Below are 18,179 nucleotides of genomic sequence, written 5' to 3' on the forward strand. Positions count from 1 at the left end.
CTATTAATGAACTGTCACCTTGTAATTAAATGTCATGAATACATTGGAATGTTCTAATGATCTGTTTAGGGATTGAGTACCTTGAAAAATAAACTTGCATTCTTGTTTGAAATGTTTCTGGCTGTGGTGATTGTAGCATGTTTGCACTGTATGCCTAACTAATGGCTCTACACCTGAAAGAAGCAAGGCGCTGATACCACCATATACATATATGGCGCGCTTTCCCAATTAACCGCACTGCTTCTTTAATATACTTGTGAAATTCAATGACTGCCTGGTCCTGGGAACGGACGGGTCCTTTATTCTGGAGCAGTTCCCAGTTGTCACTCTGCCTGCCTCCGAAGGTGCTAGCTGGCGTTGCAGAATCCGGAGCGCCCATCATTTCATACATGGCAGTGAACAAGATTGACAGTATTGTAAGCAGCCACTGTTCTTTCCTGTCCTGACAATACTTGGTCTGTTGTCGCCTTTCCCTTTTGGCTCACACAGTGCATCGGAAAAGCCATGCCTGCAGATCGAGTCTTTTTAAAAGCAAGATTATTTCAATCCACTCTTTACCCCGGTTATGGTTGGGAAGGATGCCAGCCAGTTGTGCAGAATGCCCAGACCTGGATTTCCCGCGTGGAATTGATTGAATAAATTTGTAAACAAATGACCGCTTCACTCCCTTTCGTTCCTACAGTCCTTTCGAGATTGCCTCGGGTTGAACGGAGGCTCAGCAGAACTCACTCTCTCTCACCCACCCACCCCCCACCGCCGCCGCTGCTTTTCCCGGCGCCAGCGTACTGTATATTTACTCGCCACAGCTGTGCTTTGGCCACGCCTTCTTGGCCAAGGATTGGTTCCAAACGCGGAAGGTCCGGACCGCCTCTTGGGTGATACTTGTACCAATGAGAAGCGCCTCGGCTCTTGACAGACGTGTATCGTTCCCTCCAATAGCAGCGAACGGAACCCGGATTTGTCAGCTGGGAGACGAGGGCTATAAAAGCCGGAGCAGGGGGGCTTAACTTCATTCTGACTGTAGAGTGGGAAGCCACAGGGAGGGAAGAAGGAAAAAGAGAGCGGGGCAGGCAGGCAGGGAGGGCTGAAGGCGACACAATTCTTCTCCGTTCCGGAGTGCGCTGTGGGCTTCAAAGCAAGGCAAAGCCGGCCGGCTCTTCCAGTCTTCTGCAGCATGAAAGCCTTTAGTCCGGTGCGATCCGTCCGGAAAAACAGCCTTTCGGAACACAGCCTGGGGATTTCCCGGAGTAAAACCCCGGTGGATGACCCGATGAGTTTGCTGTACAACATGAACGACTGCTACTCGAAGCTGAAAGAGCTGGTGCCCAGCATTCCTCAGAACAAGAAAGTCAGCAAGATGGAAATCCTGCAGCACGTTATTGACTACATCCTGGACCTGCAGATCGCTCTCGACACGCACCCCAGCATCGTCACCCTCCATCACCAGAGACCGGGACAGAACCCTTCCTCCAGAACTCCTCTGACCACCTTGAACACAGACATCAGCATCTTGTCACTACAGGTGAGCTTCTCTCTACCTCCCCCGCCCGTGCTCGACTCCTTTGCTTATTCCGCCTTTAAACGGGATTAGATTATAACGGCATTGCTCTAAATCTGTTTGCCGGGTTTGATCAGGGGTGCCCTTTCAGGGTCGTGATAGGCCTAAACAAATAATTGGGAATTATGAGGTACCTGGGGCTCCTTGGCAGTGTCATCTTATTTATTAGCAATAATCGCTGTTTGTTGGTCACGTTCGAAATAACCCCGAGTAGTTTGCAAGCTTCCTTGAAATGCTTAGGGTTTTTAACCCCTTCTCTTTCTCTCCCCACCCCTCTTTGCAGGCAGCTGAATTTCCCTCAGAGTTAATGTCAAATGAGAGCAAAGCACTTTGTGGCTAAGTATGTTTGGTAAGTGCTAAAATTCCTGTATTGTTTTTTAAATACTTTGTACATGGCAGCTGAGGCGTTTTGTTGTCTTCTGAGGACTCGACCTAAATCCAGGCGCAGTTCTCTAATATTTTAATCTAAATGAAACTAGTTGTATAGCCCAGGATCACTCATGGGATCAATTGGACAGCTTCCTAATGAAAATTGTTGCTTTTAACTGTTCTGCCGCCTCTCGGGTCCCTCTTAAGTGGAGAGTTTAAGCAAGAGGAGCCACTTTCAGATCGTGTCTCCTCTTGAATAGGCTCATTTCATTGGGGGTGTGTGAAAGGGAGCACGCATTTGCATGCACATGCTGCATCTGGACGCCAGGGTTTGCCCAATCTTTGAGTGTTTGGCTAAATGCTCAAACTGTGGTTTCCTCTCTGGCGCCAGTCTGTCCGGATCTCTGCCCTGTTAGCATTCTTCTAAATATGCTTCTCTTCAATGTTTTGCAGGTGTTTGCTGAATTTTTGCACAAGAAGATACATCCCCCCACGGCAATGCTGTCTGTTTCCCAGCTATATCTGGAGGGGGGGAATCCATATTCAGTTAAATGAACCTTTTAAAGAAAAATTAATGGATATCATCTTCTACTGTTCTTCATCTTGGACTAATCTTAATTATTTATGAAGAGACTTTTAAAAAGCCCTTTCCCTAGCTGGAAAGGCTTCATTTATATGCTACTCCCACAGTAGGGAGCAAAATGCAACTTTTTTTAAAAAAAGCCCTCCTTAAGGAATTTTCCCTTTTAAAGCAGACTTTGCCTTTTTTTCCTCCAAAAGGTGGAGCGTGAGTATTAGAAGATTTGAGTGTTCAGTATTCTGTGAAGTCTTGGTCAAAAATTAGCTTTTTTTTGACATGCGTATAGGACTGAATGCTGTGTACATATTTATATATAAATATGGGAACGAAACTTTGAACTCTTTAATTAGAGTTTTCTTGTATAGTAGCAGAAATGTATATTTCTGCAAAAAAAAAAGTTATGATGTACCTCTAATCATGCTGAACTTTTTATAAAAGTTTAGTTGTAAACTTAACCTTTTTATACAGAATCAAAATAAATTGTGTGTTCATTGAATAGCTTGTTTGCCTTCTTTGTAAGTGCCAGCTGTTTTGTGGCAGAACAGCTGAATTGGCAATATACCAGTTACATTCTATGTAGATTGTCCTGGAAGTTCTTTATTTTCTCTGAGAAATTGAAAGTTGTTAAAAAAAAAATCCAAAGCTTTTTGTGAAGAGACTTTCAAGTTGGTCACTGCCTTGAGAAGTTTGAATTTTAGAAGCAAAAACTTGTTGTGCACAAATAATTCCTTTGCCTGTTTTCACCCTCTGTTGATTGGCTATGTGAACTTCTAAAAGCAACTTCTCCACCTCTGATGAACTTGCTTTTGATTATGCAGAAATTAAGGACAGGGCTGCTAATTTTCCCAACTGTTAACTTCTTGTAAAAACAAAATTTTCATGTAAAAAATATAAAAGCTAATGTTTTAATGTAAGCTAATGATGTATGAATACTGGAAAGTTTATATGGATGTGCAATATTTCATGAAAAGGGTATTAGTTAATAAGTTGCAGCTTTTCTATATGACTAAGCTGCTGAGAAATGAAAGTCATTCTCATGTTATTGATTAAACTCTGGCTGCTTCTAAGCATTCAACCTCTTCTAAAAATTAAATGTCATTTTCTAGTATTGTCTTAAGGTTGCAATGCCAACTATAAGAATAAGATGGACTTCAGGATTTAAATTATAAACATATGCAGAATTGCTGCTCTTCTGTCAATTCTCATCACTACACAACTCCTTTTTTCAATCTTGTCCTACTATAACCCTAATGTCCTAATTATACTGTGTAGCAGTCATCCTGAACTTGCCCTACTGTAAGATAATGGAGATGTGCTCCGTTTCTTTTGCAGCTGGGAATGATATTTTAATTTCCCACTTAAGCCAACCTGCAGGCATACTCAGCAAAAGCAGTTTGAAGCAAGCTAGCAAAATCCATTGCAAATAGAGACTTTGCCAAGCAGTGTGAAACTGGGCACCTGGGTGTGCTTTGGAGACTCTTCTGGGAAAAGGCAGAAGCTCCACCTGAGGCCTGTGTAACATTTGCACCAAAATGAACAGGTGTGTGGGTGGTGCTGTGCAGTTTGGTGCAGCTGTCTTTTTTTTTTTTTGCCCTCAATATCAGGTCTATGCACAGATACTGGAAAAGGGGTGGGAGAGGACGATTGGCCCTATTCTGAACAGAAAAGCTGCTACAAACAATCTGCTATGCAGGTTTTTTTGGAAGGTGTAACCCCGTGCCAACTTGGATGCTTTCCCATTCTTTCGGTTAAATGGAGGTGGATTGGAAAGCTTAAAGTGTGCAGTGAATACAGGTAGTCTTCAACTTCTGACCACAATTAAAATTTATGTTGCTAAGTGAGAAGTGAGTTTTGCCCCAATTTATGACTCGTCTCACCATATTTAAGTGAATCACTTGCAGTTCTTTGTAAAACAGTTAAATGAATCTGGTTTCCCCATTGACTGCTTGTCAAAAGGTCACAAAAGAGAATCATGACTAGGGACACTGCAACCATCATAAATGTGTCAGTTGTCAAGCATCTGAATGTAAATCACATGACCATGGGGATGCTGAAATGGTCATAAGTGAAAAATGGTCATAAGTTACTAGAGTGCTATTGTAACTTTGAACGGTCACTAAATGAATTGTTGTAAATCAAGGACTACCTGTAAATACTCTTTCAAGAGTCTGCTATGCAGCATACTACTTTCAAAAGCAAAATCTTCAAGGCTAAATGAGATGAGTGATCTTTTCTCCATTCTATATACAGTACTTCACCACAGCAACTTCAACAATTTGAGTCACTTGTTTTTTTCAAAGGAAGTTGCATTTCATGTTGCATTTGAATGCATGCTCATTGACAAAGGCAGAATAAACTTTTAGATGATCAAATTTTCACTAATTTTGGATTAGTCATGCCAGTCTAAAACATAATTGCTATTTCAGGTAATAAATTACATTGATTTTTCAGGCTCTTATTAATGGTTGCACTATTAGTTGGGAGAGAGAATGGGAAATTATTTTATACTCTGCCTGGCTAAAATAATTGATAACTTATTTTTACATTCTTGATTTTATTATATCACAATCTAAACACATCAGGATCTCTAGTTGTATTCCATATTAGCAATATTTGAGATTCTCATACAACATTTGGTTATACAATGTATTTTATAATGTGATAAAAGTAATGGACATTGATTTATAAGCATTGGCTTCTAAGAACCTGGATGGGGAAGGAGAAGATAAGATTAACCTCACAATTTTGGTCAGAATTTAGATAATAGTAACTTCATGGAACTGTGTTATATTCAATTTTTTAAATAATTTTTTGAATATCTGATCTGCGAGTACACTCTTAATTTATACAGACAACTCTTAATTGTATGCGGTAATTTAAAAGTACTGTATACTTTTGCATTTAAAAGAAGCAGAGGAATTGTGGAAACCTTCCTTATAAGACACATTGCAACTGCCATGATAAAAAAATATCAAGTATTTTTATGTATCTATTTGTATGCTACCTTAATTACCAAGACAATTAGAAGTACATATTAATACAGTATTTTTAACCTACACTTCGTATATTAGTCTATATTACTACATAATTAAAAGAAGTGATTGCCACTAATTTAGCTTATAAAAGGAATTAAATTCAAAAAGACTTTAGACTCGGCCTCTATTGAAACTCAAGGTATCTATAATTTCTATAGTTGTATGGGAACAACAGCATGAGGAAAACAGAATGTTGTCCTGATCAATCTTTTTGTATATCAAAAAGATTTATCTAAAACACTAAATCAAGCAAATTTATTTAACTTAAAAGTATTAAAAGTGAGCACACCCTACCTAATAATTTATAGTAATCCCTATTCTGAGTATAAAAGTGTGATAAGAATTCATTTAAAGTTTTATTAAGCAATTGTAAGAGCCAACACATATTTGAAAGAACAGTATGCCAATTTTTGGATTCTAGCCTAAGGTAGCCAAATACCAGTAACAATTACATTTTACAGATTCAACAGCAAGCAGAAAGTAGATCTGGATAAAACTGGGAAATGGGTGTTAGCTAAGGTTTGCTGAAAACAATTCCAATCTCATAAATTTTATCTGTATGTTTGAGTGTGAGTTCTAAATTATAAACTCCAACAAAAATTGATGGAACTAGCCAATCATAAAATTTTAGTTATTAAGAATTTGTGAATGCCTTTCAGAAGGGATAACATGAAATCATCTTTATCATTAGGATTCCTACACATAAAATTGAAGAAATAAAATAGTTGCATCTTTGATGTGTATCTGAGAAAATACATGCAAATATTTAGTATTTATATTTTTGAGCAACATTCCATTCATGCCAACCTCTTAAGATCCTGTTAACATCTGTGGAAGATGAGTGCCACCTTCTGGCCTATGCATAGAAAACATTTACTACAAAAAACTATTCATTAAAAATAAGTACGTTTGCATTTTAAAATAATTTTTTGTCATCTTCAAAGTTTAAAAAGGCAAAATTAGTCATTAAAATATACCAATATTTAAAAAATAATTTTGTTTGGTCCTACCCAGACTGTCAATAAACAAAAATTTGAATGCCACTTTGTTTTACTGTCAAATGTCTTTAAATACATTTTAAAATAAATATTTATATTTAAATATTAGTATTAATATTTAAATATTAATGTTTAATATTAATACCGTTTTCAAATGAAAAGGGGGAATTCCTGCATTTAAATAGAATTATGAAATAAAAGTTCTCAGAACTAGAATATATAGGACTACAGAAGATTTGTTGCCTTCTCCCAGGCAAGGCACAGCTAAGTTTCTAATTTAAATTTTTCACTAAACCACTATATAAACAGGCTTGGCTTATGTGTTTCTATCCAACTGTATATCCAGGAAAGATGTGACAATATGTTCGGTTCTTCTCCAAAGTCCGTAAACCATCATTTCAGTAGAATTCTAGAACTATAAAATTTCTACATTTTTTATTTGGTACCCAAGTTTGCTTACTTTCTTTTTATTCATTCTCAGTAAGGTAATGATTTTGATGACAGGTTGAATTATTCCAAATTACTGGAAAGTGCTTAGAACGTGTTCATTAAAACGAAGGGGGAAAATCCAATGCTTTTTCACCTACAAATGGCTTTAGGAGCCCTGACAAAAATTGCATTAAAAGAACAGACTTCTCCAGTTTTTACATAGTTCCAGTCAGCCATGCTTCCAGCCACTTTAGCACTGGCAAAGTGAAAAACTGTGAGGTAAATATTTTTCATTGGCTTTTTAAAAAGTTATTCCTAATTTTTGTAACATTTTTGTCTCAGGCCTAGCCCATGAACGATAATACAGTCCAGCCAAAGTTCAGTTCTTTATTTGCTTAAATCATATAAACAGAACCTTGACAGATTAAACCGATAAGGCTCTTACCCTGATGGATGTACCCTGGAAGATTCTGGGGAGTGGACATCCTAAATTTCTTCCGCCGACTCCAGCTCTGGACTGCTGCCTTTTGTCTTGTGCATTTCTTCCTGGGAACCTGCTCCATTACTGTAGTGTAGTCCATCACATCACCTCTCCTCTCTCCCCATCACAATTTGGGGACTATTTTTTGTTGTTCTATTTCTCACTTGAAAATAAGATTGTGGCATTTGTGCTGCATAAGGATTCATGTTTGGAAAATAGGTTCCATGTTTACATAATAGCAGGGAGAGCAACCTGTCACTCTTAAAGCTGAATCCTTTGACATGCACTTGAAGCGTGCTTCTTCATGAAAAGCTGGGATTTACAGTCTCAGACATTGAAAATGACACACACCTTTCTAGAGAAATGTTGATAATTGTGTTTTTGGCGACTAGCTTTTGGTTAACAAAGTATAAGAAATATATCCTACCCAAACACAGATACATGCAGAAAAGTGGAGCAGACTGCTCTGCTTCACTAACATAATGTCTGGAATGCTCTGGAGACTTTTAAAAGTTAAGTGCATGATGTGAGGGCAGGGTGGAGAGGAGGGTCCAGGATCCAGAATGAGTGGGAATGCTGCAGTGGCCATAACTTCAAAAATTGATCATAAATAGCTTTTCTGCAGTAACTTCAAATATTCGCTAAGTGACTGGTCATAAGTTGAGGGATATCTGTCTTGTGCTCTTCTCAGTTGTGCTTGAAGGACAATATAGGAAGACTCCCTTCTGGAGAAAGAATGCCCATCACTGGACATTTGTACCAACCTCAATTCCCCCATTATTGCATAAATACCCAGGGTGCACAGGATGATTCTATGTTCCTGCTGCTTTCAGATACTAACCCAGATAAATATGCATTTCCAGGTCCAGCAGATGACAGCCTATGCTATAAACACACATCGAAATACTTCATGAGCATCTAGTTTGACATACTGAAATGCTCTGTACCATGACAGCCTGCCACACACTAACTTTTATGGCCCCTACACCCATCTAATATGATCTTTAGATTCCTTTGATTTTTTATTTATACTGTTTCATCTCTTTTAGCTTTTTATAATAGTATTTTTAGATGTAGTCTCTATGTTTATAATTAACAGTACGCTACCTTACTTATGCTTATATTTGACTGTGATAAAGACTTGTCTGACAGCTTTACTGCAAAACAGAACTCTGGAATTTCTCCTATGCTACTTCATTTGGAAATTGCATTTGGACCCTCTCTCAGACTTTTAAGAAATAGATGCATTTCTTTTTCCCTATCTTTTAATTGTTGATTTTGGCACTTTTTCTGCTTAATTTCTTATATTCTATTTTTAAATTAAAATTTTAATTTAGTAGCCAGTAGGGCAGAAATATAATCAATATAAATCAAGTCAATGAATAAATGCAGGATGTTTCCACAAGGAGTGATCTGACAGGAAGAGATCCTCATCCAACCATCCACAGAATGCATTGAATGGACATATAGTAGTGAGGGATGGCATGGTAACTCCATCTCACAACAGAAAACCTGACTTCTAAAATCATTATCATAAAACTAATAGTTAACTATGCATATCTTTGTTGCTCTAAAACCATTGTTAGGATAAGATTAAAACATTCAGGAGGATGGTCAACTAGAATTTTTAACAATAAGGTATCAAAACAGATTTAAAATATTGAGTTCAGAAAAGATTTTATTCAATTCAGTGTAGCATCATTGAAGAAATTTAAGAATCTTGGAAGCCAACGATGACCACCACCACCATTTTTCTTATTAATACTTTGCTTTTTGCTTCTCTGGGAAGATTTCTGTATACCAGTAAGTTCTGAGTGCTTGATCAGACTTTCAGTAGCTCTACCTTTACTTGCTGTTTTATTCTGATTGACCTCAATTTACAGTTAATGCTGGTGTTTCGGTGTTATTAGCTGCCTTAAAGACTCAGAATGAAAACCCAGAATAAGAACATACATACTGTAATGAACAATTCACATGTCACTCTTAAAGGAAAATGTAATTTCAGCAAGTACTCTTACTGCTTTTACTGCTTCTTTCAACTGGAGATAAACAATGCAAGCGGGAGGAAAAGCACCTCATCTATTTGTGTTATTTAGCTCAGTGGTATACATTTGTTTTGTTTGAAAACTAAAAGTCAAATGTCAGCCACTACATTTGTTCATGTAGAATTTGTAATTTGGCTCACATCAGTGAATTTATCCCATCACTACTTAACCTCTGCACCATTGGTGTGTGCTACATCATGTATGTTAAAACCTTCTGAATCTAATAAATGCTTCTGTTGTATCAATTCATGTTTATTAACTCTTAAAACCAATACCATTAGTCCAATGTCATTATTGTATTTGACCAGTTCATATAATCTTGCTAGAGTTTAAATGGCACTGTTTTATTCCAGAGATCTCAATGGAGATCACAGGAGAGTTGAGGGACAAAGAAGGGATCCCTAAAGAAGGCCATGCTTTCTCAGATGCACCCAGCTAGAATAAAGACAGCGTTTCTGTCATCAATTTTCTTCTGGTTCTAAAGTCTTTCCTTTGTTCCACTTCCATATGGAGCCTGTTGTTTTTAATTACCGATAGCAATTTAAGCAAGGGAAGAGCGTTTTTTTTTTTTTCTTACCTCTGAATAAGTGTAGGAATTAGTAGGGTTACAGTGGAAATTTACCTTGAGACACTTATATCCTCAGCAATACCATTCTCAATACCAGAGGCTTACCAAGACAAAAATTTCAGAGTAAATGTGAAAAAGCCAAAAGTCGGAGTAGCTACTCTTCTGCTGAATCAGATTCAGATCAATAGCAACAAAAAACATGCACATATCTATGTAATTTAACAACATTTTTATTGTAAACTTCCTGACACCAAAAAGAGCAGAACCTGAGCAGAGGCTTTTAAATATGTCAGATGCAAGTCTAAGTATAGGTCTGTGAAAGTCTATTATCAAAGCAGAGTTTCTAGAAACTCTATTCAGATAATGGGGTGGTGGTGTATATACAACACAATAAAAGTCTAATCCTTTTTAAAGAAGTAACTAATACAAAAAAGAAAAAAAAACTTGAATTGCTACCAACTATCATCAAGTCCATTTATTTGGCTGTTGGCCTGTGCCTCTACATAGACACAACAGATGCCTATGAATTCGATGCAGAGGAACTAGATTATTCAACCTGAATTTTCTCTTCAGATGAATAGGAGGGGGCTGGTCACAGCTGTTTTATAGAAGAAAACCATTTTCTATCATTCTGTGCTCAACTTGGGCAGATGGGTGCTTTCAGAGCTGGTAAAAATGGAAATATCTATTGCCTCTCTAGTTCAGACTTTTCAGCCCAAGCCAAATTGGGGGAGGGTCTCATTGAAGCAAAATAATGAATCATGCCATCCATAAATGTATGTAAAGCTGAAAATAGAAAGGAACACTAATACCAAAAGAATTTTTGTTCCTCTTTAGCATGAATAACTGCAAAGAGGAAAATCCCAAGACCATGTTTCCTGATAGAGACGGAAGGGAAAGCAATTCAAACCTGGAGAGATTTAATAAAAACCAAAAATTGCTATCCAATAATGCTCTGGGAGCAATGGAACACCTGCCTTATTGGCAAATATGTCACTTAGTCCTCTTAATATTCCAAGAAAGTTTAGATTAACTAATTGTTGTCATAGTGTAATTTCATATATTTCTTTGTTCAAGACTGAAGCTTAGTATACTGTATAGTCAATAAAATGCAGGTTCTATACATGGCTTCAAGAAGTTTCATACATATGCTTTAACAAGCTAATCTTGTTCTAGCTATACAATTTATGGACTGTCTCAACTCATCCTGGAGATCTATCTGCTTTCTAAAACAGCAACTTGATAGCATGTAAATAAATCAAAAAGTTTCAGCAATTATACAGACGTAACACAAAGAACTTAAAGGTACTCATAATTAAAATATTGGAGCTTTTCCAGTTTAGGTCACTGCCCTTGGTGTTCTGAAATCTAATATTTGCAAATTGTAAGCAATTTGCATATGGGAGCCTCCATTAAGTATATGGTAGAAAAGAAAAATAAAAGTATTTGCTCCTCTTTACTACTGTTCTGCTATATTTGATTTAGGGGAAAAGGTGATTAATTTGAGTTCTTATATGGGAACAAGCCAATATCAATTAAAACAAATAGTTTACAAGACCTAACTGGGAATTACAGTTGTTTAAGAGGAAGTAATTGTTCTAGTCTTGTTACCTAATGACACCTAATTGTTCTAGTCTTGTCACAATCTAAAGAGAAGAGGAAAGTACATGGCTTACTGCAGCTTTTTTGGAAGCAGGAAATAAAAAAAGTTATGAGGGTGTTTGTCAACATCTCACTGTTTGAGCTTAGATTTTGAATCCAAATACTGCTATGAATGGAAGCTTACTTCTTAAAACTTAATATATGGACCTAAGGTAAGTAATACTTAGCAGAGATGTGCAAAAACCTGTCCAGGTTAACTTGAGTTTTAAACACCCTTAAACTTAGCATTAAAATTTAATTCCTCTGCTTTATAGTACAAAATTACACAATCAAGTATGAAAATAACCAATTTGTACTCTGTAGCATTTTATATTAGCAATTGGGGATGTGCAAAATCTCACATTCTTTTCCCAAGCATGAAATGAATCATACCAGAAGTGTATCATGTTCTAAATACTTCCCACATCATGATAACATTTCTGATAAGATGGGAATAGCTATTCAAATTCAAAATGTTTTTACACATCACTAGTCCAGATCTATTACTTAGTTTTGGCTTAGCATGTTACATAAATCCAGCTGACTGCAATTTATTTAACAAATCATGATTTAGGATAATGAAGTCCTTTCATGTATGATAAGATTAGATGGTACAATTTTCTTAATAAAACCAAAGTAATTACATTTTCTTATTCATTTTCATTCTTTTTCTACCCAAGCTTTTCTTCTATATGTTTCATGAATTGCACTTGAAGAACAATTCAAATTTGGTTTAGTTTTTTAGCTAGTATCTAAAACTTTTAATAAACAATTTGGAATTAGTTCAGTTTTTTTAGTTTCTATCTGAGGACTCATCCTAGTTTCAAAAGTTAACATGATGAGCTTAAGGACATAATCCTTAATTTAATTAGATATACTGAAATAAATGAGACGTTCCTGAGAATTGCAACATTAAAAATCCCTTCTGCAACTTCCACAGAACTTTCTTAACTTCTGCGTAGCCCTCGACAATTCTCATGGTATTATGAAAAAGTTCCATCACTAGGAAATGTAACAGCCTTTTCAGAATAATATTTTATATATTATATTCATTATCATTTAATACTTTTAAAGGGGAGGGGAAGAAAAAGAAAGGTAAAATATCCATTGTGAGCTATGTCAGACCTGATATCTTTTCTCTTGTGTATTTGGTAGCTCTTTCTCTCTTCAGCCACTGTCTTCTATACTTTCCCCCATTCTCATTATGAGGATATCCTTCCCCTCTCTATTTTTGTATGTATTCTGCCTGTAAATATCAATGAAGACTTTCAATAAAAATATATGTTCTTTTAAAAATATATTGAAACTATAGCAGCAACTATTTGGCATTAAAATATCTCCCACAATACAGAATGTGTAATACAAACTATATATTGAAATGAAAAGCCCCCAGACATGGTAAAGCTTTGTTGGAATTTTGAGCTTTTACATGAAAACAAGTTTAATGCTAAGGGTTTTGATTCAAGAGTCTACCTAATTCAGGACTTGAAGAATTCTGTTATGTACATAGAACTACACAAGCACTCTATTTAAAAAAGGAAATGCTCTAGACAGACTCCATCTAATTTCTTTCCTTTAGCAAACTGGATGGGTTCTATTGTTATTTTCAGCTATTTTCCATATACTTCCAAACAGAAAATAGCTGAATTTCATACTCTGGGAAAACCATATTGCATGTACTGATCTCACATCAACATTCAAGCAGCAGGATAAGATTCTTTAAGCAGTTAGGAAAATAGTAAGTAAGAATAAATGATCTAGCTTCTCACTAAAAAAGTATTTACGCAGCAGAGATGATGAAGAGATCAACAGATGATTTTAGCTCAGAAATACAAAAAAAGATGGTGAATTCAAGCTCTTTACAGAGCCCTTAACAGCTCCCACCAAAGTTAATGGAGACACAGGGATATGATAGGACCATAAGTGCTGAATTCATAATTAGATTAATTCTATCATAATACCTCTTTTTAAGAAGTCGACTGTTTAACCCTATCAAACAACGGAAGAGATGTTCATTAAAATTAAAGAAAACATCCAATACAAAGAAGCATGCCTGTGATTTTATTATTACCTCCATTGTAGTGGAATGTATACAATAGACAAATCCTATTTAAAATCATGCATTTTCATTTGCATATAAAGTACTGATACTTTATTCACAATGCTAAAAACAAAATGGACATAATTAATGCTACATTGCTACATAAGGCAAACATTACATTTTTGCTAAATACTAAGGCCATGAAAGCCACCAATTCTGTTTGCTCTCCACAATCAAGTAAAACACATTAATCAAAGGCCACTATTGTTTAAAATTAGAAATACTTTCAAAAGATTACATCAAAGCATTCCCTCGAAAATAATACTATAGAACACCACAATCACAGGTCACAATTACTTTAGAACTATTCTTATTCTTAAACAAAAAAATCAGGCAATTTATTCTTAAATCTTGAGTACAATTATCATTTCAAACATGCAGTATTCATTCCTCAAATTTGCAATCACAAATATAACATTCCCAAAGACAAAATCATTTAAACCAGCAAAAAATGAGTTTTAATATTTCAATTCCAGCAATTTAAACATCAATACTTTTTAAAGTGTCAGAGGATTGAAAACTGTAAAATCATAGGTATCAAATTTGTAGACCTCTAGACAGTCCCTTTGATAATTAAAAATGTTAAATCAAATTGATACACTGATTCTTACGCAGATGTACGATATTCATTTTTATCTCAGCACCACTTTTCAACATGCAGACCAAAACAGATATCCTCGTCCTAGAAAAATTGAACACCATCTCTACCTGATCAATGGCTGCTCATTTATGCTGGCCATTGTTCAACTATTTTTCAATATATTGTGAATTTTTTCTATTCTAAGCTATAAGATTTCGACTGGATTACAACCCTACGTTTTATGAGAAGAGCAAACATGAGCAGAGGACAGAGAAACAAGCTGTAGATTGGAATGATAAAGAAATGTGTAAATCTGATGAGGAACTAAGAAAAGGAGGTTGTATAAAAAATAAAAATAAATAAGTCAGGTAGATGGAGTCAATATGGTAATAACTTGGATTACTTTCAAAGAATACTCTCTCTCTCTTCTCCAAAGCCTGCAGCATCAGAACCAATAACGGTCAGAAGCTCAGAAGAATCTTTTGAAAGCCTTGAATAACTTGAACGCTGACTACGCTTATGGGTCACGCCTTTAATATTATCATTCTGAACTGCGACTGAATTAGAACTTGATCCAGGACACAAAATGATTTGAGGAGGTTCTACTACGATGCCATCAGACTCCTCAAAATTCTGATTGGGTCTATTGGTTGGCGCGCTGTTATTATTCAGGGTGACTGTGCTAGGTGTTCGATTTAAATTGTAGACTTTTTGACATGCTGGCCAATTCTCTTCCGGACTGCTTGCTATTAAGCTGCTGTCCGAAGGACTTTTCTTATCTTCTGAACAAATTGACATACGTGCGATTGTCGGATCTTGAAGGCCACTCAAGCTATGGGGAATTCCCCTTTTCCCACTGCGGCCATCATCTTCCAGCTCAATGAGATTTGCTTTTTCAAGCTGTGAGTCATCTCCATCATTATGGAGAGAATGATTTGGAGAGCTTTCGTTGGATCTTACTCCAGAGTCAGAGGAATCCTTTTTGTCTAGAAGAGCATCTGTCAAATATTCTTTTGCTTTAATCAAGGTTCTGATGGGCTCAGAGCCATGTTCTGGAGATTTGGACTGTTTCTCTACTTTTCCTTCTATTTTCCGATCTTTACCTTCCTTGAGTAGAGGTGTATTATCAGATTCTTCTGTTCCAGACTCATCTTCATCACTTGGAAGTTTCTGATAACGTAGAGCTACTCCTTTCAACTTCAGATCTGCAGCTTGAAAAATGCTAGTTCTTTCTGAAGATTTCTTCCCAGAAAGAAGCTTGGATCCAGACTGATCTGATTTTTCATCTTCTTCAGTAATGGGATCCAATGGAGAGGCATCATTAGTAGATACCGAACTACTATAATCTACAACATCATTCCGCTTCATCAAGAAGGATTTCCTTCCATCATCTTGTTTCTGTTCAGCATCCTTTCCCTTATCTTGTTCCATATTGGAATGAAGAGAACCTGTGGATGTGCTCTGGCCCATATAAAATGCTGCTGAACTATGTGGTGAAGATCTACCACTCACTGTACTAGAACTTGCACCTCCTTCTAACTGTGACATTTGAGCAATATATTCTCTATATGCATCTCTATATTCTGCTTGTACCTTATCAGTAAGCTTTGAAATTTCAATACTAGAATCTTGAGAATTGAGGCTTGAAAGACTTGGAGTCCGGCGGGCTTGTGACTGTTTAAAGACAAAGAAAACATAATAAAATATTGTCTGGATTTATATCTATAATACATCTAAACAGGCACAAATGAATAAAATTAAACCTGAAAAAGAAGTTACGAATAAAAACTTCTTGATATTTCAGAAAAGGGCACTACATTAATGGTACAATATATAACTAGCATGTGTTGAGATTGGTCCTGTGAGGGTAGGGTTCTGTGAGAATTCAATACAGCAAATTCATTTATCATATAAATGGTTTCATGAAGAGCTGGAAATTTTACATCATTTAGTTTAATTTTCTAACTAACGGCATTTAGACTGAAAGGAACAATTGTATCAATTTTCTGTTAAAACCAAAAGCCTTTCCCAATACAATACGTTTTGTATTAAGAAACGGTAAATTTGTTCAGAAATGTCTATATATAACCTGTGTAAATGAAATGGAACATACAACTGTATAATGAGAATGGTACTTACAAAACTTGAACTAGTAATGTAGTAACTTTTAGTTTTATTGTTATTTCTGATGTGCAACATATGCTCTTTTTAAAACTCTTTTAAGGAGCTTTACTCTTGTATGTGAATAATAGTTATGATTAAAACAGAAGACACTGATAAATTATATCTAATCTGAAGTGAAATTACCTGCCAGCTTAGATTGCTATGACGTGGAGGGGCTTCCTCTAGGCCAATATTGTTCAATTCTTCAAAGCTAAAATTGAGAGCATAAGGAGCTTGACCTGGAAGACCAGTAAGTTCTGTATGGGGTAATTCGTTGTTTAGAGTTGGACGCCGAGTGAGTTCATTATGAGGAACGGTGTTGGCATGCTCAGCCACTGTTCGAGAATCTTCATGGACAGCTTGACTTTCTGCATTTCTCATATCAAGTACCTAACATAAGAAAGATATTAGACTGCAAGTTGAACATAACAGCATAACTAAAACATAGTCTTATTTTAGCAAAGAACTATGAAGCATACTTTCTATGACAACCTCGAGCTTTACATGATTCACTCAGTCTAAAGCAGCATTTCACAACCTTGGAAACTCAGCTCCAGCAATCGCTACACTGATTGGGGAATAATTTAGGCAATTAACTACATATCTAGTTGGCAGTTGTGAAACACTGTTTTAAAGCACATTCAAATGCACTTACAAGGAGTTCTTTGGATCTCATCTTGTATTTGTATACATATTTCACAATGAGGCAAGCTAAAACATGTATTATTTATGCAAGGCTTAACCTTGAATACTTAAATATACCCAAATGGTTTAAATGCATATTTTAATTAATCACATAAACTCCATAATTATTTAATAAATATAAAGTACCCCTTCCTTATCCCCTTCCTCCTATAGAAACCTAATTTTATATTTCTATTGACACTGAAGTAAACAACTGTACAAGGATGCAAGGACTCCAGCCTGATGGACAGCAATGTTTCCAGGCACAGTTCCTGCCACTTTAAATATGAAACTACAAATTGTGTAGAAATTATTAACAAAAATCAGGTAAGGTAAAGTAAACCATTCCTAGAATGAAATCTTATGCAAATATAACATTGAATTTCACTGAAACTAAGTAAAATATGCTTCAAAGTAAATATATGCAGAAAGGTAAATATAAGTTCCATCATCCAGCAGTCTTAATTAATACTAATATTTATGTAATAATAATAGTCTTACTGCACTCCTGAAGAGATGCCAGTCCCCAAAATTCATGTTCATCTCACGTTTTAGTTCATCAATGTTACACTGTGCTAAAACACGACCATTTATATTAGCCTAAACAAATTATAGAAACACAACATAGGTATTACTTATAAACGGTAGTATAAAAGTAAACTTTAATCATTTCAAAAATAATTCATGTATAAGTGCATCCATAATGCATTCAAGGACAGTGAGTGTTATATTTCAAAGGAAAATATTAACATTTAGGATACATTATATAATGTATTTTTATAATAACTTTAGGAAGATTCTGTATTATATATTTATATTATGAGTAATGCCTAGTCTTCATGTGAATCTCTCCAAAACTAGCTTATAAATTGACAGCATAGATACTACAGGTTACCCCACACATATCCCAAAATGTGTCAGATTAAATAAAGGCCAAACTGAATTAA

The 18,179-nt window shown here is 35.8% G+C and overlaps 2 protein-coding genes across 4 annotated transcripts in view; one reads left to right on the forward strand and one right to left on the reverse strand.

The window, feature by feature from the left end:
• The first annotated feature begins 897 nt into the window (after nt 1-897).
• ID2 (inhibitor of DNA binding 2) lies at nt 898-3,003 on the forward strand. Its single transcript, XM_026695259.2, has 3 exons — nt 898-1,522; nt 1,842-1,907; nt 2,381-3,003. The coding sequence occupies exons 1-2, from the start codon at nt 1,175-1,177 to the stop codon at nt 1,896-1,898; spliced, it is 405 nt and encodes a 134-aa protein (XP_026551044.1). The 5' UTR covers nt 898-1,174; the 3' UTR covers nt 1,899-1,907; nt 2,381-3,003.
• Nucleotides 3,004-13,749: 10,746 nt separating this feature from the next.
• KIDINS220 (kinase D interacting substrate 220) overlaps nt 13,750-18,179 on the reverse strand; it is a 61,819-nt gene continuing 57,389 nt past the window's right edge. For all 3 annotated transcript variants that reach the window (XM_087916903.1, XM_026695260.2, XM_087916896.1), the window contains 3 exons: nt 17,734-17,832; nt 16,693-16,938; nt 13,750-16,059 (listed from right to left, as the gene is read on the reverse strand). In XM_087916903.1, the coding sequence (XP_087773029.1) occupies nt 14,791-16,059; nt 16,693-16,938; nt 17,734-17,832 (1,614 nt within the window). In that variant the 3' untranslated portion in view covers nt 13,750-14,790. The remainder of the gene's footprint in view (nt 16,060-16,692; nt 16,939-17,733; nt 17,833-18,179) is intronic.

Source organism: Pseudonaja textilis, chromosome 1, assembly GCF_049901715.1.
Source record: "Pseudonaja textilis isolate UNSWEBS1 chromosome 1, rPseTex1.2, whole genome shotgun sequence".
Lineage (NCBI taxonomy): Eukaryota > Metazoa > Chordata > Lepidosauria > Squamata > Elapidae > Pseudonaja > Pseudonaja textilis.

What these genes read in the sequence shown, in the direction of transcription:
- ID2 (XM_026695259.2), top strand. Translation starts at nt 1,175, where the DNA reads ATGAAAGCCTTTAGTCCGGTGCGATCCGTCCGGAAAAACAGCCTTTCG. An exon ending in TCAGCATCTTGTCACTACAG is followed by an intron (nt 1,523 to 1,841) that starts GTGAGCTTCTCT and finishes CCCTCTTTGCAG; the next exon opens with GCAGCTGAATTTCCCTCAGA.